Source organism: Lissotriton helveticus, chromosome 10 (genome assembly GCF_964261635.1).
Source record: "Lissotriton helveticus chromosome 10, aLisHel1.1, whole genome shotgun sequence".
NCBI classification, from domain to species: domain Eukaryota; kingdom Metazoa; phylum Chordata; class Amphibia; order Caudata; family Salamandridae; genus Lissotriton; species Lissotriton helveticus.
In genome coordinates this window covers 604,958,053-604,982,366 of record NC_136071.1, presented here as the reverse complement: position 1 = coordinate 604,982,366, position 24,314 = coordinate 604,958,053, and the positions used below count along the sequence as shown (strand labels likewise).

The 24,314-nt window shown below is 47.9% G+C and overlaps 1 protein-coding gene across 6 annotated transcripts in view; it reads right to left on the bottom strand.

The window, feature by feature from the left end:
* The window catches only part of NLRC3 (NLR family CARD domain containing 3), a 1,163,446-nt gene that overhangs the window by 733,401 nt on the left and 405,731 nt on the right, over positions 1-24,314 (bottom strand). For all 6 annotated transcript variants that reach the window (XM_078663141.1, XM_078663145.1, XM_078663144.1 and 3 more), the window contains exon 5: positions 9,961-10,047. In XM_078663141.1, coding sequence (XP_078519267.1) covers positions 9,961-10,047 — 87 coding nt within the window. The remainder of the gene's footprint in view (positions 1-9,960; positions 10,048-24,314) is intronic.

The window sequence follows — 24,314 nt, the reverse complement described above, 5'->3', positions numbered from 1 at the left end:
AAGTTGTTCTGATCAAGATTTGGCTTTTTTAAAAGGGCCTTTACCATGGCACATTTCCATGCCAGGGGGACCACTCCAGCGGAGATGGAGGCGTTCAACAGGTCGGGAACAGTTGGCAGGATGATTGCTATGACTGGTAGCAGGGCGCATGGGGGCGCTGGGTCTAAGGGGGAGCGCGACTTTACCAGGTGCATGATGGAGTCTAAGGATTCAAGGTCCAAGGGGGGAGTAGTTCCAGTGTGGCTTGGATTCCCGTTCCTGAGTAATTTCAGACTGGATAAGAGTAAAGGTGGAGTATATGTTTTGCACTTTCTGTTGGAAAAACTCCACCAGGTTGTTACGCCAGGGTAGAGCATCGTCTGGGGTTGGTTGCTTCTGGGGTAGTTTTGAGGGTTTTAGCAATTCGTACGATTTCCTTGGGGGAGTTAGAAGCTGCCTTGATTTTTTCCTCGTAGAAGGCGGCTTGGGCGAGTTTAATTTCATTTTTATAGATTTTTATTGCCTCCCTATATTCGGATTTGCTAGAGACTGCATAGGTCTGTCTCCATTTTCTCTCCAGTTTTTTGTAATGTTGTATGAGCTCCCGTAATTTAGGCGAGTACCAGGGAGACGGCATTGCTCTACATTTTTTGTGAATGTGCCTTATGAAGAGCACATTGTCTAAGGAGTTCTGGATCCACCAATTACATTTCTTGTTGGCTAAAATCAGGTTGGGGTCCCTGTTAGGTCTGGAGATTTCGAGGGCTGTTATCCAAAGTTCTCTGGGAAGCTTGGACCAGTTGCAATCCCGGCGCAAGTTTGAATTGGAGGGAGGGGTGTGGTCTGGGACTTCCCAAGTTAGGGGAATCAGGAAGTGGTCAGACAAGGGAAGTGGAGAAGGCTCCCCTGATGTGAGATTAGTGCAGTTGCTAAAAATGGGGTCAAGTAAGTGGCCTTTAATGTGGATGGGTTTGCATACCAACTGCTTTAGCTGGAGTGCGGAGAGGCTCAGGTTCAGTTCATTAGTGGTGTGATCAGAGGTGTTGTCTAGATGAATATTGAGATCCCCAGTACAGTGAAATTGGAGTGGGAGCAGGCTAAATTAGCGATGGTTTTCGGAAGGGTATTGAGGAATTGACCCAGGGGTCTGGGTGGCTGATAAATAAGTAACCCACAGAAGGTGATAGTGGGGGAGAAGTCAATGGAAAAGAGGAGACTCTCGGAATCCGATACCTGCTCTGGAGAGATTTGTCAATAAAAGTGATCTTTAAAAAAAATTGCCAGCTCCCCCCCCCCCCTGCATTCCTTACGGTCCTCTCGTTTTATAAGATAGCCGGAAGGGAGATTTTGAGCGAGGACCGGCTCGGACTCATTATTAAGTCATGTTTTCATCAGGAAGAAAGAATCAGGTTTAAGTTCCTCCAGTAGTAGGGCGATTTCAGTGGCATGCTTTGGGAACGATCTGCAGTTTAGCAGAAACATCTTTATACTGGCACGATTTCCAGGGGGGTTCCGCGCCTTAATGACTGGCTGACCATCCTCGGGCGCCTTATATTTCTTTTCCAGGTGCGGTAGGACAGGTACCACCGTAGCTGGGTTCTTCATTGCTTTACGGCCTTCCTCCCAAACATGTTGAACAATAGGGATAGATCTAGTAACCTTCTTATATGGCTCTTTAAAGTCATATATAAAAAACACTCGGTGGCAACAGAAGGCATTGGTAGCTTGAATCTGCTAGAAGCCCTTTCCATCAACTTATGGAACCCCCCCAATATCCACCGGAGGGGAGTCCACCGGATCAGGACATGGTGAAGCCGGGTCCGGGATGACATACTCGTCCCATTCCAAGCCTTGATTACGCCTGCCATCAAAGTTTTGATCCTCAACTGAGGAATCATCGTGAATGTCCAGTGGTATTGAAGGTACTTGCGTAACCGGTGTTTGCGGCTGAGACATCACCTGAGTCGGCAACTCTGGAGAGACCATCGCAGGGGTCGTAGGGACAGGCAGGGCTTAAGTAGTTGGAACAGAAGCAGGCTGTGAATATCTGGATTTGTAATCCTGTAGCATGTTATGGAGATCCTGCAAGAGAGAAGATGGAACAGATACCATCTCTTGCCTCGTATACCCATGTGGCTGAGCAGAATGTTGATACGCACATTCCTGCAGGTACTCTCCTTCGGAATCAGTTTCTTGACATTTTACCAGAAGTTGGGATGGACTGTGTGCATATCCATATGAGTCCTGATCCTCATCATCTGAGTCGTTATCGTCCTCATCTTACAGCAGAGCTGGAGGCAAGGGGGTAACCCTCCTTGGAGACGTCATGACTGGTGTAATCCGTCTCATAGAAATAGTGATCCTTTCCGTCAATGACAGTATCGTCAACGATCCCCTCGACGATGGAGTTGTTACTGGTAATGCTGCCGTCGTCGTCGACAGAGTAGACACCGTCGACGATCGAACTATCGACGACGAGATGAGCGTCGTCGACGCTGTAGACGACGAGAACGTCGACACTCCTGCCGTCGTCGTCGTCAGTGTTGTCGTTGTCGAAGAACTCGTCGACGACACCGTCGTCGTCACCACCATCGACGAAACCCTCGTCATCGACGAATCCCTCGTCTTCGCTGTTGTTCGGCGACGTTCCCGTCGACATCCTCGTCGACGTTGCTGTCACCATCGTTGATGACTCAGTCGACTCGTACTGTCGACAAGCCCGTAGACGGTACCACTTTGGGCTTCAACGCCTGCGTCGACGGAGCCTTCAGCTGCATCATCGACGACTTGGAACTCCTGTCAGACTTCTCAGAAGACTGAGAAGATGGTTTTTTGAAGGCTGGAGCAGTCTTCATCCCAGAAGATGGTCCCTCCCTCTCCTTTACAACGTGGTGAGGAGATTCGACCGGACCCTGGATCTCAGACTCTCTGGGGGTCTTTTTTGAGGCCTTAGATTGACGCTCCACCGAAGGAGAAGGGGAAGCCCTACCCCTTTTGACTGACCTTCTTGAAGATGAGGCTGAAGAAGACTCTGCACTGTCACTGGAGACTGTGTCTTTTCTGGCCTTCAGTTTCTGGAGCCAGGTGAGAAGCCTACCCTCACGGTCCCGGAGGGTCTTGGTAGAAAAGTTGCGGCAGATCTTGCAGTCCGCAGCCTTATGATCAGGATACAGGCAATATAAACAATCTTTATGCCTGTCCTCAACAAACAATCTTTTCTTGCCACAGGTGGAACATGGCTTGAAAAGGGCCTTCTTCTTCTCCTTATCAGACATCCTAGAAGGGACAGCCAACAATCCTGAAGAGAAATCCTGTAGAAAACACTTGAAAGAGTAGAGATTGAGCAGAGCTCAAAGGAGACTCCCTAAGCACAAAGTGCGGTAGAAAATCTGAGGCTCTGAGGTTCCTTCAGGAGGGTTCTAAGGGGTGAGGCTCTTCTGATTGGCTGATGATTCGTTTGGTCTCTTTTACAAAAAGAGGCGGATATGCTACAAAAGGGACTGAGGCCTAGGCCTTTCCTTTCTCTTTTGTACCTACTGCTATGTTATTTTTTGTTACTGAGACTCCCATTCCGACGACGGGAAATGATACAAAAGCATGGGAATCTATGAAAGTTCCAATACTGGGGCAAAATGGCAGATTAACACTGAGTTGAACCCGTGGATTTTTGTTCAAAAGGCATGTTATTCCACACAATGTGTGACAAGCGATAATTATTGCCCCCAATAAATACTGAACATCGTCAGTTTTTAGGTCTCGCCTGAGCCAGCGCATGTGCTGCGCTGGCGAGACATTTAGTAAGCGGGTTTTCGAAGTGCTACCCACAGGCTTTTTCCGGCCACCAGCTTGCTGTTACGCGCACAAGGGCGCGCGCCTCGCTCCGCCTCTCCAAAGCTGCGCGCACATCCCTCGTGTGCTTAGCACAGAGCACGTCATTGCGATCGCGATCACTTTCTCTTTCACCGTGATCATGATGACTTTCGCTTTCACGGCTGCGCAGCGTTACTTTTATGGCCGCGCTTGTGGTGTGAGCGTCTCCAGGCAGTGACCCTACAATGCGCACTGCATATTTATGAACGCTGTCTCTTACTTGCCTCCTCCCCCTTCTCCCATATATTCCACATTTATTCTCTGCTCTTTAACTTTCTTTATTAAACATTTTTTTCTCTTCATGTTTTGTGTCATTTATGTGATTCCGCCTGTCCCCGCTCTGTTTCTCGCGTGTTTCTGCTCTGTCTTCTTTTTTGTCTCCCCTTTTCTGTTTCTCTTAAAGTGCCTGTTTCTTTTCAGCTTTCATCCTCCTGCACCGCCCCTCCGCCCGTCTTTCTAGTCCTCCCTCTGTCTCTCAGTCTCTCTATCTTCCACTGTTCCTGTCTTTCCTCCTCTTTCTCTCTCTTTCACCGCTCTTTCTCCTCTAATATATCTTTCTCTCTCATGCTCTCTTTTCCACTGTCTATCGCGGTCTCTCTCTGTGCCTCTGCTTCTCCATCTTTTCCTCTGAGCCTGTCTCTGCCTCTCTCTTTTTCAGCTATCGCTATCTACCTCTCTGTGCTTCAGTCTGCGCCCCTCTCTTTCCCACTGTCATTCTACGCTTCTGTCTTCCCCCCTGAATGTCTCTATCTTTTCCATTGTGTCTGTCTCCTTGTCTATCTTTCCACAGTCCGCCTCTGCCTTGCCCTATGTATCAGCCTCCCTGTCTCTGTGCATTGCACTGTTTCTGTCACTGCCACTCTATCGTTTCCCCTGTATTTCCCTCCCTCTCTGATCCACTCTCTGCCTCTGCTGCTTCCCTTTCTTTTTCAATGTGTCTGTCTCTGCCCCTCTTTCTCTCTTCCCCTGCCTGTCTCTGCCTCTCTCTTCCACTGTCTGTCCCAGATTCTCTCTCTGACTGCCTGTCTCTCTTTCTGTTCCGCTGTCTCTCTTTTCTACCTTGCCGGTCTCACTCTTCCACGGTCTATCTCTCCCCCGCTCTCTCTTTTTGACTTGCTCTCTCTGCCTATTTCATTTTTTTCTTCCGCTGAATGTCTCTCGCTTTCTTTCTTTGACTGCCTGTCGCTCCTTTCTCCCTCTCTCTTTATGCTTCTATCTCACTCCACTGCCTGTCTCTGCCTTTCTCACTAACCACTGCTTGGCTTGCCTCTCTCTGTGACTGCCTCTCTCCCTCTCTTTGACTGCCTGTCTCAGCTTCTCTCTCTCTTGGACTGTCTCTCTCTCTCTCTCTCTCCTCTACCCCTCCCATGCGCTCTCTCTCCTGAGTCTCTACCCCTCCCATGCTGCTCTCTCTTTGACTGTCTGCCCACCCTCTAGAGCGTTCTCTCTCCTCTACAAGCCCGCCTCTGCCTTGCGTTCCATGCCACAGTTTCTCCCTTTATCTTTCATTTATGGCCGAGACGCCGCCAGCCAGAACCAAAACAAACCGCAGAAATATTTCCGAGCAGTCGAACAGCATTCCCATGCAACGACTTCACGTCGCACTAACCAAAATACCACGCTGGGGTCAGCACTGCAAAAAAGGAGAATACCCTCTCGTCTCTAAGGCAGTGGCTATTTATATTTCTGGGTTTGTGGATTTGGCATTTTATGACGAAAAAATAGGAAAATAGCGAGTCACAGCAAATGCAATAAAAGCCTGGCGTGCGAGGTCAGACCTGCGTGTGAGGAAAGCATTTGTTGTTAATGAAGTTGAAGTTAAAACATTTATAAAGCGCTCGTATACCGAACGGTTTCTTGGCGCTGAGGACGGACATACCGAAAAAGGCAGAAAGGGAGCCACCTATTGTGAGAAAGCGCGTGAAAAAAGCTGGGTCTTGAGAGCCCTGCGAAAGATCGAGTAGGAAGCAGCTGTCCTAATACTGAAGGGAAGAGCATTCCAAAAGGCAGGGGCCACGGTGGAGAACCTCATGCCGCCATGTTTTTTTCTCCTAAATCAGGGGACGCACAAGAGAAGCTTGGAGGAGGACCGCAGATTCCTGTTAGGAACATAAGCGGTGATTTTTTAAGCTAGAAATGCTGGCCCGGTGCCTGCTAAGGCCTGAAAGATCAAGCAGCCCATTTTGAACAAAGAGCGTTCAGAAAGAGTGAGCCAATGTAAGGATTTTAGCAAAGTGTGGCGTGATGATGCTTGGGCAGTTTAAAGATTAGACGAGCAGCTTGATTGTAGATCAGTTGGAGACGGCGCAGCTCGTATGCGGGAGCCCCAGCATATAGCGCATTGCCGTAGTCCAGGCGCGATACAATCATAGCTAGTAGGATGATTTTCAGAGCTGCAGTGGAGAAGAAGCGAGAGATCTTGCGTATGACACGGAGCTTGAGGAAACAAGATGATACCACAGCGCTAATTTGAGAGTGCATAGAGAGATCAGAGCTGACTCTTATCCCAAGAGTTTTAATGGAGGTAGAGGGAGGGGGAGAGGGGCCCAAGGAGGGGGGCCAGAATGCAGAGGACCAGGGGCTGAAGATGCCACCCGTGAGTACTAGCTCGGTCTTATCGGGGTTCAGTTTAAGATGATTAAAATTCATCCAGTCCCTGAGAAAGAGCATTGTGGATTGAACGTTAAGAGCAGAAGCAGAGGAGGAGGAGAGATTAAAGATGAGTTGGAGGTCATCGACGTAATTGAACACCGTGACGTCTAGTGTCTGAAGAGCAAAGATGAGAGGAAGGATGAAGAGATTAAAGAGTAAAGGAGAAAGAGACGATCCCTGGGGAACACCACAGGGGACCGGACGAGGAGGGGCAGAGAAACCAGCCAACTGGACCGCCTGGTGGCGGTTTTCTAGGAATGAGGTGACCCATGCCAAGGCGGTTCCCCGAATGCCCGCGCCCCTGACACGATCGAGCAAGATGGTATGGTCGACCGTGTCAAAGGCAGCGGACAAATCCAGGAGAACCAGGGCCTGAGGGGAATTGATGTTGGCACCACCTCTAAGCTCATCCAGGACAGAGAGAACAACAGACTCTGTAGAATGAGCTGGACGAAAGCCCGCCTGGTGAGGATCTAAGAAATGGGTTTCCTCAATAAAGGAACTAAGACAGGTGGTGACGTGGCTCTCCAAGATCTTTCCCAAAAGAGGGAGCAGAGAGATGGGGCGGAAGTTAGAAAGGGAAGAGGGGTCTGCTCCAACCTTCTTCAGGATGGGAATAATTTTTGCCGACTTGAAGAAGTTAGGGACCGTCCCCTGTGTGAGAGAGTCATTGAGAAGGGTTAACGGGGGTTCAGGGCAATCTGAGAAGATCTCTCTGAGTATGTGAGCAGGGCAACTGTCAGAAGGAGAGCCAGTTTTGACCTTGGTAAGTAGGGAGGAGAAAATTTCACGAGCAATCAGGGGGAGTTGCTCCAAAGAATGAGGGTTCGACGAGGTCTCTGGGTGTGAGAAGCTGGGAGGGGAGAGAGGAATATTAGATTTAATTGCCACAATTTTATCAATAAAGTAATCATTTAGGGAGTCGCAGAGGAATTGTGAGGGAGCCGGTTTGAGGGTGACTCTATCAGAGATAGACAGGTCGTGGACAATAGAAAAGATGTCCTTAGGTTTGTTGGCGGCGAGGAGGACCTTGGTGGTAAAATAGTCCGATTTGGCTTGCAGCATAGCTTTTTTATAGTCATGCAACAGGGAAAGGTAAGATAGTTTTAGGATTGGGCAATACTTCAGCCTCTACTGTCGCTCAGCTTGTCTGAGAGCAAGTTTTTTAGTTTTGAGGTCGGTGGTGAACCATCTATTAGAATCATGAAGGCAGAGCGTCCGAAGGCGTTTAAGGGGTGCCAACTGGTCGCAAGCTGAAGACAGCCAATCATTGATTGCTACGACTTGAGAGTTGGGGGACCGATTAGTCGGGTCCGGGGGGGGTGACCGAGAGGGAAGTGCCGAGAGAGGAAATGTCCACTCGTCCCCAATTACGGGCCCAGGTGCTAGAGGAAAGCAACGGTTTGCTAATCAGTCCTAGGTCAAGAGAGAATGAAATAAAGAAATGGTCCGACCAGGGACATGGGCTAATGGCTGGGGTAGGAATGTGTAGGTTAGTAGACCACACCTGGTCCAGGGTGTGTCCAGGGATGTGTGTCGGAAGATGTACATGCTGGGAGAAGTTTAGGTTGCCAAGCAGATCCGTGAATTCTTTCGAGAGAGGATCTTCACGGGGGTCAGAGGGCCAGAAGTTGAAATCACCCAGTACCAGGATGCAAGAATTGTTGATCACCAGTGTGGCCAATAGATCTTGGACTGCCTGACAGAAAAAGGGCATGGACTGTGGGGGACGGTAGAAAAGGGCACATGTTAGGGGACAGTGGTAGAGGTGGAGCGGATGACTAAGTAGTCAACTGCTGGAATGGTGGAAAAAGACACGGTCTGGAACTGAAAATTAGAATGTATAATAGCAGCCACACCACCGCCGACCTTCCCCTCCGGGCGATCGGAGCACAATATGTAGTAAGGGTCTGGAATTGCTGCTAGTATGTCTTGCATAGAGTCAAATGAATACGAAGTTTCAGTGAGGAGCGATATATCCGGCTTGACAGAGCCTAAAAAAGAGAAAAGCTCAACCTGATGTTTTACCGCCGATCGAGTGTTAAGAAGGTAGGCAGAAATGCTGGGGGGGGAGGTGGACTGTACAGGGTGAGGCTGAGAGAGTGCGTCTACCGTGAAGGATGGGAGTGAATGGTTCGGCAGGCCCAGGAGAGATGAAGGGGGAGTTGCAGGGCTGCGGTCAGCAATGCCGAGGTTTTTGATTTGTGAGAAAGCAGGGTCGGAGAGGGGCCAATTGCCCCAAAGAGCAATAAGTTCCTTAGAGGTACAGGTCAGGAAAGGGGCATAGTGTATGGCCCCTGGCCCCGCCGCGGACGGGCAAAGACAGGCTTGCCTTTGGCGCGCCACCGGCGCGCCCGCTGCACGTTCGCATGAGCCCCAGATTAAATAGGTCTAAGCGCAGAGTAGCTACAGCGCCGACCTGTCACTGCCCGGAAGTGGGTGTAACTGCCCCGAAAGCCCTCCGAACAATCGGCACACAGCCGTGTCAGACCGGGGCTAGGGGAAAGGCAGGAGAAATAGCAGCAGAGATTCGAGGTAAGGAACAAATTGAATATTTTAAAATTTTAGCAACACAATTAAAAAACAAACTCGGAGGAGCGCTCCAATACACACGCGTAGCTTGCGACAGCCCTCTGCCACCGGGTGACAGTCGCGTCCGCTGCGCGTGCGCATGAGCCCCAGATTAAATAGGTCTAAGCGTAGAGTAGCTAGAGCGCCGACCTGTCACTGCCCGGAGGTGGGTGTAACTGCCCCGAAAGCCCTCCGAACAATCGGCACACAGCCGTTTCGGACCGGGGCTAGGGGCAAGGCAGGAGAAATAGCAGCAGAGATTCAAGGTAAGGAACAAATTGAATATTTTAAAATTTGAGCAACACAATTAAAAAACAAACTCGGAGGAGCGCTACAATGCTCCAAAACCCTTTAGGTTTAAGTGTTGAGCTGAGAGAACATAAAACTTAAACATGGATTGGTTCGGTTACACCTTCTTACTTAATGCTCTTGTAATGTGTGGCTGATTTTGTCGTTCATCTCAGCAATGTGTTTTTTTTCTGCTGTAATAACTGTAGACACTACATGTGAGGTGGGCGCTTTTTATATATCTCTTACAGATAGAGTGGAAAATGTACCCCTCTTTTTTCTGCTACAAGGGCTCTATGCGGCGTTCTTAAATGTTGGCAATTTACCTTTTCCGAGCTATCAACGGAGGCACTAGCAAAAATTAGATCAGTAAACGGATAATCAAATTGTTTGGGACCTTATAAGTGTTTAATGTTGTTGCACCAAGGTTATTGTGCTGCATAACTAAATACTTATAAGGTCCCAAAAGTGAGACCTATTGGCTATGCCAATGCTTGTTATAAGTTGAGATCATTATTGCGATCAATAAGGGGCAGCTACTAAGGACAGCCAGGGCTGGATGCAGACTGCCAGTTCCTGCGCGGCCACCCTGCTCCTTACCTGATCTTCTTAATCTGACAATCCTTCGCACTCAGCACGCTGGCCAACAGCTCCATCACATTGTCCTTAAACTGGTTATTTTCAAGTCTGTCAAAATAAAATTGTGACAAAACAGAAATATTCAATGTTCTACTTGCACAGCCAATTTTGTTTTGCTTTTTGTTGTTTCTTTAAAAAAAAAAATATATACAACCACAAGAAAACAAGTTAATTACCTGTAACTTTAGTTCCCCAGTATTGGTAACTTTCATAGATTCCCATGCTTTTGTATCATTCCCCGTCGTCGGAATGGGAGTCTCGGTAACAAAAATAACATAGCAGTAGGTAGAAAAGAGAAAGAAAACGGCCTAGACCTCATTCCCTTTTGTAGCATATCCTCCTCTTTGTGTAAAAGAGACCAAACTAGGCATCAGCCAATCAGAAGAGCCTCACCTCTTAGAACCCTCCTGAAGGGACCTCATAGCCTCAGATTTTCGTAGCCGTTGTGTATCAGTCACCATATCTGCTGAAGGCTGAGCTTTCCCCGGGGAGGTGGGTGGGCGCATGGGAATCTATGAAAGTTACCAATACTGGGGAACTAAAGTTTCAGGTAAGTAACTTGTTTTCTTGCCCCGTATTGGAACTTTCATAGATTCCCATGCTTTTGTATCAGAGTAGCAAGCAGTTAGCAATAAAAAACAAATTTTGTGTCATAACATACCTTGCAATAGCCAACATGACATAAAGATACAAAATGTGCAAAATAACGGAAGGTGGGATAGAAAGGAAAGCTCACCAATTAATGGAAGAGGTTCCTCAGGACTGCATGGCCCACTGCTGTATCTTCTTGTTGTAAGGATTCCAAGCAGTAATGCTTAGTAAAGGTGTGGACGCTGCTCCAGGTAGCAGCTCTGCAAATGTCCTTAATCTGCACAGCCGCGAAGAGGGCTGTTGAAGAAGCCACTGATTTTGTGGAATGTGCTCGAACCCTGTCAGTCAGTGGTTTACCTGCTGCAGTATGGCAATGAAGAATGGCACTGGTAATCCATCTTGCAATCCCCTGCTTTGGCAGAGGGAGACCCTTGCTCGGACCACCAAAAGCAACGAATAATTGGGAGGCTTTACGAAATCCTTTGATGCGATCCAAACAGAATTTTAAACATCGTTGTACATCCAGAGAATGTAGCGACCTCTCCGCTGGTGTAGCCGGGTGAGGAAAGAAAGCCTTAAGAATAACGAGCTTGTTCAAGTGGAAGTCCGAGGGTACTTTGGGTATGAACTTTGGGTTAGTTCTCAAGATAACTGTGCTCCTTTTGAATTGTAGAAAAGGCTCTTGGATTGTAAGAGCCTGCAATTCCCCAATACGTCTTGCCGATGTGAGGGCAAGAAGGAGGGCCAATTTCCTTAAAAGGAACTTCATGTCTGATCGATGAATTGGTTCAAATGGGCTTTTCATGAGTTGAGTGAGGACTAGATTCAGGTGCCAAGTAGGAGGCAGAGGCCTCACTGGTGGATAGACCTGGAACAAGCCTTTTAGAAATTGCTTAACAATCCTGAAAGACCACAACGAAGGTCCAGACTCAGACCGTCTGTACCTTGAAATTGCTGCTAAATGAACCTTTATAGATGAATGGGCCAGCCCCGTCTTAGCCAGGGACAAGAGATAAGGCAGAAGCTGATGAGGTTTTGAAGAAAAGGGGTCAATTTTCTCTCTCGTGCACCAAATGCAAAATCTCTTCCATTTGAGGCGGTAAGTCCTGTTCGTGGAAGGAGCTCTCGCCTGGGAGAGGACTTCTTTAATTTAGTTCGAGATGGGGAGATTCATAAAGTCTCGCTGCTCAGGAGCCATGCTATCAGGTGTAATGACTGTGGATCTGGATGCCAAATCTGTCCTTCGGACATTGTGAGAAGGTCTAGAATAGTCCTCAAGAGGAGAGGAGGAGCTAGCGACAACAGATGGAGCTCCGTGTACCAGAACTGTCTCGGCCAAGCAGGGGCTATCAAGATCATCCTGCATAGTTCCACTTTGATCTTCCTGATAAGCCTCGGGATCAGTGGGATGGGGGGAAAGGCGTAGACAAATGTCCTAGACCAGGCTATCGAAAGCGCATTCCCCGATGATCCTCTGTGGTGAAGCCTGCTTGCATAAGACCGGCATTTCTTGTTGGTCGGTGTGGCAAAGAGATCTATTGCAGATCTGCCCCACTGGCGGAAGACCTCTTCCAGAACTCGCTGGTTTAGCTCCCACTCGTGACTGACTAAGGATAACCTGCTCAGTTAGTCTGCATTCTAGTTTAGAATTCCTGGCAAGTGTTCTGCCTGCAGCGACATCCCATGAAGGATCGCCCATTCCCAGATCTCCTGAGCTTCCTCGACAATGGGAGAGACCTGGTTCCTCCTTCCTTGTTCACGTAATGCATGGCCGTGGTGTTGTCCGTCCTGATGAGAACTTGCGAACCTCTTAGGCGAGGGAGAAAGGCTTGTAGAGCCAGTTTTATTGCTCTTAGCTCCAAGAGATTGATTTGGAGCCGACGATCGTGAGGAGACCAATGGCCACTGACATGCAGGTCTTGCATCACAGCTCCCCAACCATCCAACGATGCATCCGTTGTCACTACTTGAGGAGACGGATCGCTTACGAAGGATAGACCTTGGGACAAGTTTCTCCTGTCTGTTCACCACAGGGCTGCTCTTTTCATTGTCGGAGTGACGGTCACCTTGTCGTCGAATGATCCGTGAATCTGTTTCCATTGGATGTCCAGTTGCTCCTGTAGAGGACGCATTCGCGGTCTGCAGTGAGGAATCAGATGTATGCATGACGAAATTACCCCAAGCAGAGATTTATAGCGGCGTACTGAAATACACCTTCTTTTTCGTAAGTCCAGAGCCATGGTCTGCAGTTTTTCCCGCCTTTCTTGGGTTGGAAAAGCTTTTGAGAGTTTTGAGTTCAGGATGGCTCCCAGGAAACGTGGCTTCCTGGATGGGACCAGAGATGATTTGTCTTTGTTTAAAGTGAGTCCTAGATTTTGAAAGAGGTTTGTACATGCCTGAACAGCGTCCATCGCTGCTCCCCTGGACAGGGCCTTCAGCAACCAGTCGTCCAGGTAAGGGAAGACTTGAAAATGATTCCTTCGCAGGAATGCCGCTACTGGCACCAGCACCTTCATGAAGATCCTCGGGGCTGAGCGAAGACCAAAGGGTAAAATCTTGAATTGAAAGAGGCTCTTGGCTACTGTAAATCGTAGAAACCTTCTGTGTGCTGGGTGAATCGGTACATGAAAGTACGCATCTTCAAGATCGAGCGTGGCCATGAAATCCCCCGGATTGATCAGCCGCAGGATGTCTTGAAGAGAGACCATCCGGAAAGACAGGGAGATGAAATAGGTGTTGAGCTCCCTGAGATCTAAAATGGGGTGCCATTTCTCTAGCGTCTTCCTTACCAGGATGAACCTGGCATAGAATCCCTGTCCTTTTTGGTCGGAGGGAACCGGCTCAATAGACCCCTTCAGGAGCATTTGATGAACTTCGATCCGCAGAAGATGCAAGTGTTTTGATGGAATGGCTGCAGGGGGCTTGGGTGGTGGAATTTGAGTGAATTCTAAGGTATGGCCCTTTCGAATGATGTTGAGCACCCAACGGTCCGATGTTATCTCGGACCAATTTTAAAGGTATTGGGATACCCTGCCTCCCACCGATGACTTCCTGGAGGAGGATACAGTAGGAAGAGCCAGGAGGCCGCTATTGTCGCTTGAACGTATCATGTCCCTGGCGAGCCTGCTTTCCTCTGTTGTTAGGCCTGGAGTAACTGGAGGATTGGCCCTGCATTTGTTGATAAGGCTGGCGGTATTGTTGCGAACCTGAGCCGTAGGATGAGTATCTCTGTTGTTGGTAAGATCCTCTGTAGTTTGTACTTTTGCCTCTGGACCCTCTAAAAGGAGTTTTGCGGTACTGAAGTGTACCCAAAGATCTGGCGGTCTCAGTGTCCTTTTTGATGTCTTGGAGAGTGACGTCAATCAATTTCCCGAATAGTGCTTCTCCATCAAAAGGAAGATCCAGGATCTTATTTTTGATCTCGGGTCGAAACCAGGTCGCCTTCAGCCACCTCTGGCGACGAAGGACCGCAGCTCCAGCCAAAGAACGAAACGCCATCGTGGCAATGTCCATGGCACAGTCAATGACTTCCATTGATGTAGCCTCCCCTTCCTGTAAGACCTTTTTTGCTTCTACTTTTGATTCTGGAGGAAGCTGATCCAGGAACGGTGCGACATCACACCATACTGGTGGTCGTATCTGCCCAATATTGCTAGGGCATTAGCTGCCCGCACCAGAAGACTCGCCATTGAAGAGAATCTCTTCCCGGCATTGTCCAAACTCCTTCCTTCCTTGTCTGGAGGAGTTGTTAAAGGAGCAGAGGGGTTGCGGGATTTTCTCTGCGCCGCTTGAGAAATTACCGAGTCCAGTCTTTGGTGGCCCGTCAAGGCAGCTGGACCATCATCAGGCGCTTTGTACTTTTTATCTAGACGCGGTAGTACAGGGACCACAGTTGCTGGATTTTTCGTTGCCTTAAGGCCTTCATCCCACAGATGTTGCACTATTGGTATGGACGTCTTCTTCCTATAAGGTTCCTTGAAATCATACAAGAAACATTCAGAGGCCACCGCAGGCATCCCCAACTTGAATCTGCCAGTCGCTCTTTCCATCAGCTGATGAAATCCTCCTATATCCGCTGGCGGGGAATCCACCGGACCCGGACATGGAGATGGAGGGTCCAGAATGATGTATTCATCCCATTCAGAAGCTTGATCAGCTCCATCATCCGAATTATGATCCTCGTCCTAGGAATAATCATGGGTGTCTGCTGGTCTGGAAGGCTCTTGTGGAATCGATGCCTGTGGCTGAGGAGACACCTGAGCTGGTATTTCAGGAACAGCCGTTGAGGCAGGCGCCGGGATAGGCATGGCTTGCGCAACTGGAGCCGGAGCAGGCCCTGCAGCTTTAGATTTGTAATCCTGCAGCATCCTGTGCAGGTCCTGCAGGAAAGAAGATGGTACCAAAACCATTTCTTGACCTGAATGTTGCTGTGGTTGGAATGATGATGATAACCACCTTCTTGGTCATACCCTCCTTCAGAATCCGTCTCCTGGCACTTGACCAGAAGTTGAGAAGGACTGTCAGCGTAGCCATAAGAGTCCTGATCATCCTCTTCTGACTCATCCTCATCAAACAGCAGAGCTGGTGGCAAGGGGGTTACCCTCCTGGGAGATGTCATGTCCGGTGTAATTCTGGTCATTGAAATAGTGATTCTCTTCTCCGATGCCAAAATCGCCAACGGTCCCGTCGACGATGGTACTGAAAATGCAGCCGTCGTCGGCTTCGTCGACGGAATATGCATCGTCGACCCAAGAACACTCGACGACAAGATAGGCGTCGTCGATGCCGTCGACGACGAGACTGTCGACATCCCAGCCGTCGTCGTTGTCAATGTTGTCGTCGTCAAGGCCCTCGTCGACGACACTGTCGTCATCGCCGCCGTCGAAGAACTCTTCGTCGTCGCCATTGTCGTCGACACCGCTGTCGTCGTCGACTCCCTCGTTGACGCTGTTGTAGCTGTCGTTGACGATTCCATCCTCGTCGACGATCCCGTTGTCGTCGATTGTCCTGTCGACGAGCCCGTCGACGGAACCAGTTCCAGTTTAGGCTTCTTTTCTTCGTCGACGGAACCTCCGTCGACGACGCCTTCATCGTCGACGATTTGGAACTTCTGTCAGACTTGCCAGAAGATTGGGAAGAGGGTTTCTTGAAGGCTGGATCAGTCTTCAACCCCTTAGAAGGCGTAGATGGTCCTACCCTCTCTCCTTTTCACCATGGTGAGGAGATTCGCCTGGACCCTGGCTCTCAGACTCTCTGGGGTCTTTTTGAGGCCTTAGAAGGATGCTCCACAGAAGAAGAAGGGGAACCTCTACCCCTTTTGACTGACCACCTTGTTGAAGACGCAGATGCAGAGTCCTCACTGTCACTGGAGACAGTATCCTTCCTGGACTTCAACTTCTGGAGCCATGTCAGAAGCCTACCCTCATGGTCCTGGAGGGTCTTGGTTGAAAAGGTGTGGCAGATCTTACAGTCCGCAGCCTTGTGATCAGGATAGAGGCAATAGATGCAGTTTTTATGCTTATCCTCAATGAATGGTCTTTTCTTGCCACAGGTGGAACATGGCTTGAAAAGGGCCTTCTTCTTTTCCTTGTCAGACATCCTGGAAGGATCAGCTAACAATCTGAAGAAAAACCTGAAGAAAAACTTCTGAAGAGTAGATGTTGACCAGAGCTCAAAGGAGACTCCCTAGCACAACGTGCGGTAGAAAATCTGAGGCTATGAGGTCCCTTCAGGAGGGTTCTAAGGGGTGAGGCTCTTCTGATTGGCTGATGCCTAGTTTGGTCTCTTTTACACAAAGAGGAGGATATGCTACAAAAGGGAATGAGGCCTAGGCCTTTTTCTTTCTCTTTTGTACCTGCTGCTATGTTATTTTTGTTACCGAGACTCCCATTCCGACGACGGGGAATGATACAAAAGCATGGGAATCTATGAAAGTTCCAATACTGGGGCAACAAAATAAATATACTGTTGAATATCACAGTACTTGAAAGGTTTAATAGGACGTACTTGGCTGCACTTCAACATGGCATACATGTAGATTTGGTACAAAAGAGGGAACCATAAGTGGACAATGTTTAACGGGGTCCAGTGTATTTGTCCAGTCGAATAATTAGCAAAAGAATACAAAGTTCCCCCGGGAAAACTAAAGAGGTGTGTGTGTGTAAATGTGGGAGTAGAACAGAAGCAGGGAATAGGATGTTCCCTTGTTGGAACTAGAAGACCTCACACACCCAGAAACCTAGGTGTCATGCTTCATCATTGGTCTCCTGCTCCTCGCTGCAATGTCCGACGGGCGCCGTAGGCGCTCTTTGTTGGAGATCTTTTGTTCCAGCCAATGGTTGAGTGCGTGTGAGGGGTCAGGTAAAGGTGTAGTCTTGAGGGAGTAGTGAGATTAAAAGAAGGCGGGTCAGTCCACAAGGGACTTTATTCACGTGGCTGACTCCCTTAGTTAAAATGGTGGGAGGGGAGATAGGAACTGTGAGGGGCACAGTGGGCTAGCTCAACCCTCTAAATAGGTCGACATGTTTCTTGCCTAACTGGCAATTCTTCAGGACCTCGGGTGCTAGGTACTACACAGTGGGAAAAAAACACAATAAAATAAAGGAGATAGATACAACCTCACTCGGTCAATCAGGGAGCAGGCCAAGTGGTCCTGCTCTAGTGTGGAGACCTAAAAGAAATGTGTAGAAGTAAGCCGGGTGCATTGACAGTGGCATTATCTCAACAGAAATAGGTCACCAAATTACTCCGTAGAACACACATACACAGAATAGTTAAATAAGGATGTATCCAAGAATACACATAGTGGGCAACTCAAAGTTGTACGTCCAAAGCCAAGGTATTGTAGTATAACAGTGAGTAAAAACATTTTTTACTTTTCAAATGAATAAATGAAGAGGCTATCATGAGGTAAAGGATGATTGCGCTAGTGCTTACCCTAAGAGTATCACTAACGGGCCCCGCAGTCTGTTCCCGTGGGGCTGCTCGCTAAGGTAAGGTACCTGTAAGAAAGAAACAGATCCAGGCACACAATGGTGTACTGAGTGTAAAATATGGCAAGTGGGAGGGAAAATATAAGAGGCCTAGGTTAGTTGTAGGCCAGTAGTGAGGCTGTTTAAAAATGAACAAGCCTCTGGAATAATTGGCCTTGAGCGGCTCGTTGTTGTTCCCGCCTCTGCCTCTCAGGCAGCTGCAGTCGCTGACATGCCTCAGTGAAGTCCCCACCTGGATGGCGTGCATGGGGCCCCCCCCCATCAAACCAATAGATGGACAAACGGTGAGTGAGAGGAGCGACCATGCTCCACAAAAGGGAGAATATGTCAACATTATTCACGTAAGACAACGAGACCATCTCAGATCGGAATGTAAGTACTTTAAACACTCCCCGTAGTTCAAACCGTGGTAATCAAGGGGGGCCAAACCACTCACAGTCCATCAGATTACAGGTTAAAGGTATCAGCGAGCGCACGGGGTAACTTGAATAATACCCTAGAGGCCAGAGGTTGGGGTTTCACCAACAAAACTCGAACAAGTAGCCATAACCAAACAATGGCAGTCTCGGCTGCACTTAGACGATCGCACCGCTTACCTGAAGCACGAACAGCCTGGGTGTGAAACCTTCCCCCACGCAAGGCGCCCCGTCGGTGGCGCGGAACAGCTGGTACCGGTTAGCGACGGCAACCGGGAATAAATACTGAGTCCCGCACTTCCACGTAGAGAACCCCGTCAGTGGGCGTGGCCCCCGCACTCCTGTCTGCGCACGCGCGGGATCAGTGGACGCGTGCAATGGGAGACTACCGCCGGTGGTGGTTGTAAAGGCGGCGGCCATGTTAACAAGGGGTGGTATCTAAAGGAAGGAGTATCCACCCCAATGCGTAAGGGGATTCTGCCCTCATTAAGGTATCAGGCTAATAGTGATGCGACCCCGGTAGTCCTACTCTCGTCTTTAAGGAGTGAGTGAGAGAAGGTAAAGATGATAACAAAAAAGGTAAAAAAGGTGAAGAAGGTAAAGACGATTACGAAGATATAGACGTATCGTCACAGGCTACCAGTAATTTTGGTTGGTAAGGTGTGGTAGCCCTATTGGCAAGGTGGTGGCCTAGGCGGAGACAAAGGTGTCCATCCTTGAGTACATCAAAACATTGCACTTCATTCTATCGGGAGTATAAGTGCGTCACCCCCAGTGACCCTTCATAAAGATCAGAAGTGATGAAACAGGAAAGGGGGGGGGGGATGAAGCCATGTCCTAACATCCAATGTTTGTAATCAAGGTAAGATTTGCATTGCCGTAGCAATGTGTTGTTGTTAGCTTAATATTATGATAATCAGATATTGTTCACAACAAGGAACATAAGACCGGGTTATGACATGGAAACCAGTGGATGGTAATTAAAGAAACATCGGGTGGTTCATCTAGCAAGTGATGCCCACGGGACAGAATCATTCAGGCCCAGGATGTCTAACTGAAGGCGATGTATCCATCGATGTTCGATTCTAAACAGGGCTTGTTGTGTTATAGAGGGATGGGATTCAAGTACCAGCCATTTGATATTGTCAGCTTGGTGGCCATGTTGGACATAATGTTCGTAGAGTCTGGTGTGGGTTTTTGAGCAACGAATGTTGCTCTTATGTTCCATGATTCTTAGTTTAACTTGCCTCATGGTCATGCCAATGTAGTTTTTTCCACAGGGGCAGGTAAGTAAGTAAATACACCTGGAACTGTTACAGTTTGTGTGTTTATTCATGTGCCAGGTGAAACTATCTGAAAGTTTAATGTCTTTGCATTGTATTGTCTGTTGGCATACGACACAGCCCCCGCAAGGATAGTGACCCACCACTGGTGGAAGCCTCCACAGGGTACTCTGGCTGGTGGTGGTTTGTTTTTTGGGGCGTGTGTGAATAAGAGCATCTTTAAGGTTGGCCGTGCGTTTGAAGGCAAAGCGGGGGCGCGGGATTTTAAGGCCCCCTGTGTTTAGTAACCCCCAGTGTTTGTTTACAGTTTTTTTCAGGAATGCAGAATTCTTTGTAAAGCAAGTCACACAGGTGATCACGTCATCGGGCTCTTTTTGGCGTGTCTCCAGTAAGGCCTCTCTGGGGTTATTGAGGGCTCTTTTACGTGAGTTGTGAATCAGTCTTGTGGGATACCCTTTATCTTGTAGTTTGTGTTGGAGCAGGGCAGATTCTTTTTTGTAGTCAGAGGTGGCAGTACAGTTTCTGCGAATCCTCAGGAACTGACCAAAGGGCAGGTTTTCCCGTAGGGCTCTGGGGTGGTGGCTTTCAAAAAGGAGTAAGCTGTTTCTGTCCGTCTCTTTTCGATACAGGGAGGTGCTCAGACCTTCTTGGTTCAGGCAGATAGTTAAATCCAAGAATGGTATCTTGGTGTCAGAGATTGTGCCTGTAAATTTGAGGAATTGGTTTTGATGGTTAATCCACACACAGAAGGCATCGCAACTCTCCCGATCCCCACGCCATAGAACCAGAATATCATCTATATACCTGCGCCATAGTGTAATATTCTGGATGAAGGAATTGTGTTCTGAATGGATATATTGGCTTTCAAAGGTTGCCATGTAGATGCAGGCTAGGCTAGGAGCAAAAGTCGAACCCATTGAAGTCCCCTGGATCTGGTGGTATAACTGGGACCCATACTGGAAAAAGTTCTCAGTTAATGCTATACTAGCACAAGCCATTATGAAAGAGATGGGTGTGGGTGAGATCCAATCTTCCATCCGGAGAGTGGTCTCAACTGCTTCCAAGGTGGCCTGCTGTGGAATGTTCGTATAGAGCGCCTCCACATCCAGAGTTAGGAGGAGGTCAACGCTCTCTCTCCCCTCGATGGACTCAATGAGGCGGAGTACATCCCTGGTATCTTGGAGAAAGGATGGTATCTTTTTTACCACAGGCTGTAGGAACACGTTACAAAATTTGGACAGGGGCTCAAGAAGTGAGCCGATGCCGGAGACTATCGGTCTCCCTGGGACAGGGGTGGTACCCTTATGAATTTTTGGTAGGGTATAAAAATAAGGAACAACCGGGTCCTTAGTGAGTAGAAAATCAGCTTCATTTTTAGAGATCCATTCATTGGTCTCTCCTTCCATAACCAAGCTAGTGATGGCGGTAGTGAGTCTCAGGGTGGGATCCGATGCCAGTGGTCTATAATGGCTTGTATTTGCAAGTTGACGTCTGCATTCAGAATCGTAGTCTGTGGTATTTTGAATCACAGTGGCTCCCTCTTTATCAGCTTGTTTTATGACAATGGAGCTATCGTTCCCTAGAGTCTGCACAGCTTGTCTTTCCGCATTAGTTAGGTTTTTAAAGGTATGTGTATTGGGTTTATTCTCCAAAGTCTTTAGGACTGCCTTTTCAAAGACCAGTAATTCTGGTGGAACCATGCCATCAGTTGGAGTTAACGTGGAAGGCTTACGCAGTCCAGTATCCAATACGTCGTTCTCCGATCTTTCACCGAAGTAGGAACGCAGGCGTATTTTTCTGAAGAGTTGTTTAACCTCACACATTTCGTTGAAGCTGTCTGGGATGGGGGTGGGGACAAAGCCTAAACCCTTTTCAAGGACCTCCGTCTAAGTAGAGGTTAGGGATCTCGTGGAGAGATTAACTATTAAACTCTCCTCCCTCTGGTTGTGCTCCTTGTCTCCATTGACGTTGATGCGGTTGGTTGGTCTTGGAATTGTACCCCTTTCTGATGTCCTCGCTTCCGCCCTCTTCCTCTGCCCCAACCTCTGTTGTGAAAAGGAGGGTTCATGGGGAAGAATTGCGGTGGTGGTCCCTAGGGATAGAAGGGGTATTGCCAAGGTGGTATCATTTGTGGTGGTCCCTGGAATATTTGGCCTTGATTGAAACCTTGGTTCCACTTGGGCCGGTGCTGATTACGTTTGTTGTTAGAGGGGTACCCTCCACTGGAATCACTGCTGGATGAGCCCCTGCGGTTACTGAACTCTGAGCTCTCATCAGAAGAGTAGCTAGTTTTCTTATTAGTGCAGCCCTCCTTAAGATCAGGGTATATCTTCTCCTTATCAAACTTAGTCACGTCTTTTTGGAGTTTTGTCATTTTCTGTTTGAGTAGGAATTCTTGACTATCGGAAATCTCTTGGTTGATTTCCGCCAGTTTGGTAATAAAGGGAGTCTTAGTTAAAGTTCCTCTGATGGCAGTCTCCATGGCTGTGATTTTGGCTAGAAGTGCATCAGCCAATCTCTTGGCTGTTTTAACAATTAAAAATAGTAAGTCCTTTGTGCACTTCCATGACACTTGACACCAATCTCCCTTGAACTGGCTATCTTCAAGAAAGAGTCTTGGTATGATGTTAACCAGAAGCCCCTGTGGGGCTATGTTGGCCCTTAAACATTCTGTCATCATGATGCCATGGACAGTGATCCTAAGTCATTCTTTCTTCATTATAGTCAATGTGGCCCAATCATCATTAGTAGAATTTGAGGCAGTGGCACCTCCAGTCCCAAAGGGTGGGGGAGCCGATCTTAATGCCTCTGCAATAGCCTCTTCATCGAAGCTCAAGCCTGGGACGTCTTCCATGTTGGGAAGATAGCTCTTGGCTAGTTTATAGTTACTTCTGAGCTTTAAAAGGTTGGAAAAACATATGTCTGGGAACCCTATGAGGACCAAGATATGGTTCCAGGGACCCGGTGGTCCTGACAGTGAAGTGTCACTGTAGGTAACCTACAAGGTTCCGTAGGTCAAACCCATGCTTCAAATTCAGTACAAAAGAGGGAACCATAAGTGGACGATGTTTAACGGGGTCCAGTGTATTTGTCCAGTCGAATAATTAGCAAAAGAATACAAAGTTCCCCCGGGAAAACTAAAGAGGTGTGTGTGTGTGTAAATGTGGGAGTAGAACAGAAGCAGGGAACGGGATGTTCCCTTGTTAGAACTAGAAGACCTCACACACCCAGAAACCTAGGTGTCATGCTTCATCATTGGTCTCCTGCTCTTCGTCAGACTGGCGCTGCAATGTCCGACGGGCGCCGTAGGCGCTCTTTGTTGGAGATCTTTTGTTCCAGCCAATGGTTGAGTGCGTGTGAGGGGTCAGGTAAAGGTGTAGTCGTGAGGGAGTAGTGAGATTAAAAGAAGGTGGGTCAGTCCACAAGGGACTTTATTCACGTGGCTGACTCCCTTAGTTAAAATGGTGGGAGGGGAGATAGGAACTGTGAGGGGCACAGTGGGCTAGCTCAACCCTCTAAATAGGTCGACATGTTTCTTGCCTAACGGGCAATTCTTCAGGACCTCGGGTGCTAGGTACTACACAGTGGGAAAAATACACAATAAAATAAAGGCGATAGATACAACCTCACTCGGTCAATCAGGGAGCAGGCCAAGTGGTCCTGCTCTAGTGTGGAGACCTAAAAGAAATGTGTAGAAGTAAGCCGGGTGCATTGACAGTGGCATTATCTCAACAGAAATAGGTCACCAAATTACTCCGTAGAACACACATACACAGAATAGTTAAATAAGGATGTATCCAAGAATACACATGTAGATTTGACCATGGTCTTTCAGAAATATCGGATATCTTCCAAGTAATCAAATATGGTCATATTGTGCCCATTTCGAAGCCGGGAGTAAACCACCGCCTCCACTTTACACTCTTGAGAGCCATCACTCAAACCTTGTGGGTTTGAGGGCTGTTACTGAGGTTAATGTGGCCTTAATGCTTAAGACATGGAAAACTTTATGAATATGCAAGTGACCTGGCAACGCTAGATGCCCTTCACCACACCCTCTACTTGAAAGGGGCCAACAAATTGGAGGCAATTTGAGGGCGGAAGTGTGACCCCCACCATTGAAGACCGTTTATATGATACTTTTGCTTGGATTAGGTGTTGATAGGGAGCTTGTTAGAACTTCTTAGTATGTTGAAATAGACGTGTTACTGAGGAAATATAAACACTACTGTGGAACATGAAAGGGTAAATGCCACTGGTGCAGTGTAATGCAACCTTATCAAGGAACAGAGCGTTGTTATAATAAGTCTGCTAATGAGATCCATCTGCTACCTGTATTGTGATAATTCTTGCAAAACGCAGTGGAAGACTTGTCCAATGGATTTATTGTGTGTTTCTATTTGGCCTTCAGTTTTTATAGTAGCTGGTGGATTTGTAATGACGTCTGCCTCCTCTTTTCATGAGCTCCTTCCAAACTTGAGCAGTAAACTGTGCCCCTATGCCAATGTTTATAATTTTAGGGAGTCCATGTAAGCAAAATACATAAACCAAAAATATTTCTGCCAATTACACTGCTTCAGATGATCTCGTGAGCAGAGGCATAGCTTGGTTACTAAGATTCAGATTTTCCATCAACCACTCTGGCATAGAATGTTAAAATCTATATATATATATAAAAACGAAAGTATGTCTGTCTGTTTGTCCTTTATGCATTACTACACCATTCATCCGATCGCCATGAAACTTTGGGAAGTTGTTGAGTACGCTCTCGCGAAGGTTTCTGGCATAAAATATTTTTAAATATCGGCCCCCCAGGGCACTCATAATCTTTCGAATACTGATGTACGCACAAGACGGAAAAATAAAAAATCGTGTATCCACAAGCACTCGAATAAATAATTAGAATTAAAACAGCATTCATCCGATCGCCAGGAAACTTTGGGAAGTTGTTGAGTACACTCCCGCGAAGGTTCTGGCATAAATATTTTTTAAATATCGGCCCCCCAGGACCCTCATAATCTTTCGAATACTGA